Source organism: Piliocolobus tephrosceles, chromosome 14 (assembly GCF_002776525.5).
Source record: "Piliocolobus tephrosceles isolate RC106 chromosome 14, ASM277652v3, whole genome shotgun sequence".
Lineage (NCBI taxonomy): Eukaryota > Metazoa > Chordata > Mammalia > Primates > Cercopithecidae > Piliocolobus > Piliocolobus tephrosceles.
In genome coordinates, this window is record NC_045447.1 from 60,898,051 (window position 1) to 60,901,422 (window position 3,372).

Consider the following 3,372-nt stretch of genomic DNA (forward strand, 5'->3'; position numbering starts at 1 on the left):
GCTGTAATCAAAGGATGGATACAATCTAAATACAAATTTTAAAATGCAAAATTCTAAAGTACAAAATTTTATTTATTTATTTATTTTTGAGACGGAGTTTTGCTCCTGTTGCCCAGGCTGGAGTACAATGGCATGATCTCGGCTCACTGCAACTGCTACCTCCCGGGTTCAAGCGATTCTCTTGCTTCAGCCTCCCAAATAGCTGGGATGACAGACACCCATGACCACACCTGGCTAATTTTTGTATTTTTAGTAGATATGGGGTTTCACCATGTTGGTGAGGCTGGTCTTGAACTCCTGACCTCAGGTGATCCGCCTGCCTCAGCCTCCCAAAGTGCTGGGATTACAGGTGTGAGCCACCACGCCCAGCCCCAAATTTTAAAACATTAACATAGTATAAATGGTTGTGATTTTTTTGGTGGTATGTTTAAATAACATATTTAACAATTTTCATTGATAATAGCTTTGTAACACTGCATTTATTTTTAGACTTGAATTTTCTCTCAGTTTTATTTTTTACTACTATAAAAAGTGTGTTCCTCTTTTTTCCTCTATGTTCTTCCCTTAGGATAAATTTCCACAATGGGATCACCATCTTTTCTCTTTTTTTTTTTTTTGAGACGGAGTCTCGCGCCCAGGCTGGAGTGCAGTGGCCGGATCTCAGCTCACTGCAAGCTCCGCCTCCTGGGTTTACGTCATTCTCCTGCCTCAGCCTCCCGAGTAGCTGGGACTACAGGCGCCCGCCAAATCGCCTGGCTAGTTTTTTGTATTTTTTAGTAGAGACGGGGTTTCACCGCGTTAGCCAGGATGGTCTCGATCTCCTGACCTCGTGATCCGCCCGTCTCGGCCTCCCAAAGTGCTGGGATTACAGGCTTGAGCTACCGCGCCCGGCCAACTTTTAAAGGTTTTTAAGATCAAAGTAAAAAAGTTACCACTTCTTTGAAGATTTTTAAATTTAATAACATTTTATAATTAGCATGAATAGCTGCATAAAGTTTTAATATTTATCCAAAAGGGCAAGGGAATACAAAAGATTAAGAAATACAACAGAATGCGGCAAACTAAAACTCTAACCTTATGACATTACTGTGAAAGTGTAACATGTTTGCTGTAGAGTAAAATTTAGCATATGAGAAATTGATTTTGGATATGAAGTATCAAAAGTATCTTAAAAATAAGTCTCTGCTGGGCCGGGTGTGGTGGCTCACATCTGTAATCCTAGGACTTTGGGAGGCCAAGGTGGGCAGATCACCTGAGGTTGGGAGTTTGAGAGCAGTCTGCCTGACTAACATGGAGAAACCCTGTCTCTACTGAAAATAGAAAATTAGTCAGGTGTTGTGGTGCATGCCTGTAATCCCAGGTACTCGGGAGGCTGAGGCAGGAGAATCACTTGAACCTGGGAGGCGGAGGTTGAGGTGAGCCAAGATCGCACCATTGCACTCCAGCCTGGGCAACAAGAGGGAAACTGCATCTCAGAAAAAAAAAAAAAAAGCATCTGCTACAAAGAAACTGTGATTTGGACCCTGTGACATTGTAATAATGCAATTCTGTTTCGAATCTGTTTTTAACCTGTGTTCAGGTTGTGGAGTATTCATTGTCATTTAACTCTTTCAAATCAACATACTCTTGACTCAGTATGTGGTAAGTAAAGTCTTCATAATTGGGAGGCTGATACACAAATTGGGCTGAAATACTGCTCTGCTTGTCACCATGCCTCCCTAGAATAAACTGCCTTTTGATGACCGGGACGAATTGAGTGAAATCGTAACGGACAGATACGGGGCAGACAGATTTTAGAGTAGGCTTGTAAAGGGAATGGAATTCTTTCCTTGTTATAACTTGGATTTGTTGTCTTTTTCCCTTTTAGCCCTGCCTCTTTCTTGTTGCAGTCAGTTTCATCATCAGATAGAAACAGTGTTACACTACTTGAAAAGGTATATTTTAAAATAAGTCTCAATTAATTCTGGCCATACTAAATTATAAAATATTATTTATTTTTTTGATACCACAGTTAAATTTAATTTCTGTTTTCACATTTTCTAATATTTGTACATTTTGTACCATATCTACTTATATATTCCTTATTGCTAAATGGGAATATTGGAATTAGTTAAATCTGCCAGAGACATACAATTTAACCTTTATAGGTTCATGATAACCAGTGAACTGCTAATGAAGAAAGCTTCAAGATCAGCCATGATTATTAAGAGTTTAACATTACATATCTGTCTTCTTCAGGACACAAAGATGAGAACTCCCAAAGAAAAAAACGAAGCAATTTCTAAGAAAATACCAGAATTTGAAGTGGAAAATTCTCCATTATTAGATGTTGCAACGAATACAGAGAGTAGTGCATTTGGAGGGTCTCTGCCAGCTAAAAAAATTGATCCATTTCAAAAAGAGCAAGATCATCTGGTAGAAGAGGTGAGAAAGACTATAATGAGTATACTTAAATATCAGTTATTGGATGGGCACAGTGACTCATGCCTGTGATCCCAACACTTGGGGAGGTTTAGGCAAGAGGAACACTTGAGCCCAGAAGCTCGAGACCAGCATGGGCAACATGGTGAAACCCATCTCTACAAAAAAGTAAAAAAGAAAAACCAGTTGAGCATGGTGGTACGTCTCTGAAGTCCCAGCTACTTACTGGTGAGGCTGAGGTGGAGGATCACTTAAAGCCCAGGGTATTGAGGCTGCAGTGAGCTGTGTTTGCATCCCTGTACTCTAACCTGAGTGACAGACTGAGACCCTGTTTCAAAAAAGAAAATCAAAAACAAGTATTTTCTCAATGCTGTTGGGATCCTAAGTGAAATACAGTTAATTATTGATTACCTGGAGTAATATGGGATAAAGAAGGCTACAGATAATAACAATTATGGTTAAAGCAAAATTGGTTTTCCTCCAAAGTGAGAATAGATTCAATATAAACTTATTTAGTTAATATTACAACTGTGTTGTAGAACCCACTTCCCATTCTTTAAACATTACCTGAAAGTATACAAATGATACATTTGAGAAATTTTGGTACATTACATAGTTAGATAAATGTATCCAGGTTTATACTTTATTAAAATACTTTGTCATTGTTGTTTGTTGCTTAGCTGAGTTTCCTCTTTTTTTGAATATTAGAACACATTGCAGTATCGTATCACTGCGTGTAGGTTTTGTTCTTTTTGCTGTCTAAAATATTTCAAAAGTGATTCGATGCATTGTTGTTCATGAACTTGATTTTCCTAACCAGCCCCATCCCTTAACACTATTCTGCTTTTCACTGGTAAGTGACCACACAGTGCTACCATTGGTCAGCATTACAGAACTCAGTTCACGCAAGTTAAATTCTGAAGTTATTTGTTAATGTTATTTTTTTTTTTT

At 38.5% G+C, this 3,372-nt stretch overlaps 1 protein-coding gene and 1 non-coding gene across 2 annotated transcripts in view; both read left to right on the forward strand.

Annotated features, from left to right (window-relative positions):
- HAUS6 (HAUS augmin like complex subunit 6) overlaps nucleotides 1-3,372 on the forward strand; it is a 50,328-nt gene that overhangs the window by 40,014 nt on the left and 6,942 nt on the right. Inside the window, exons 13-14 of the mRNA XM_026453885.1 lie at nucleotides 1,868-1,934; nucleotides 2,239-2,476. Of these exons, the coding sequence (XP_026309670.1) occupies nucleotides 1,868-1,934; nucleotides 2,239-2,476 (305 nt within the window). The remainder of the gene's footprint in view (nucleotides 1-1,867; nucleotides 1,935-2,238; nucleotides 2,477-3,372) is intronic.
- On the forward strand, nucleotides 1,662-1,792 carry LOC111524750. The gene has a single exon (XR_002725863.1).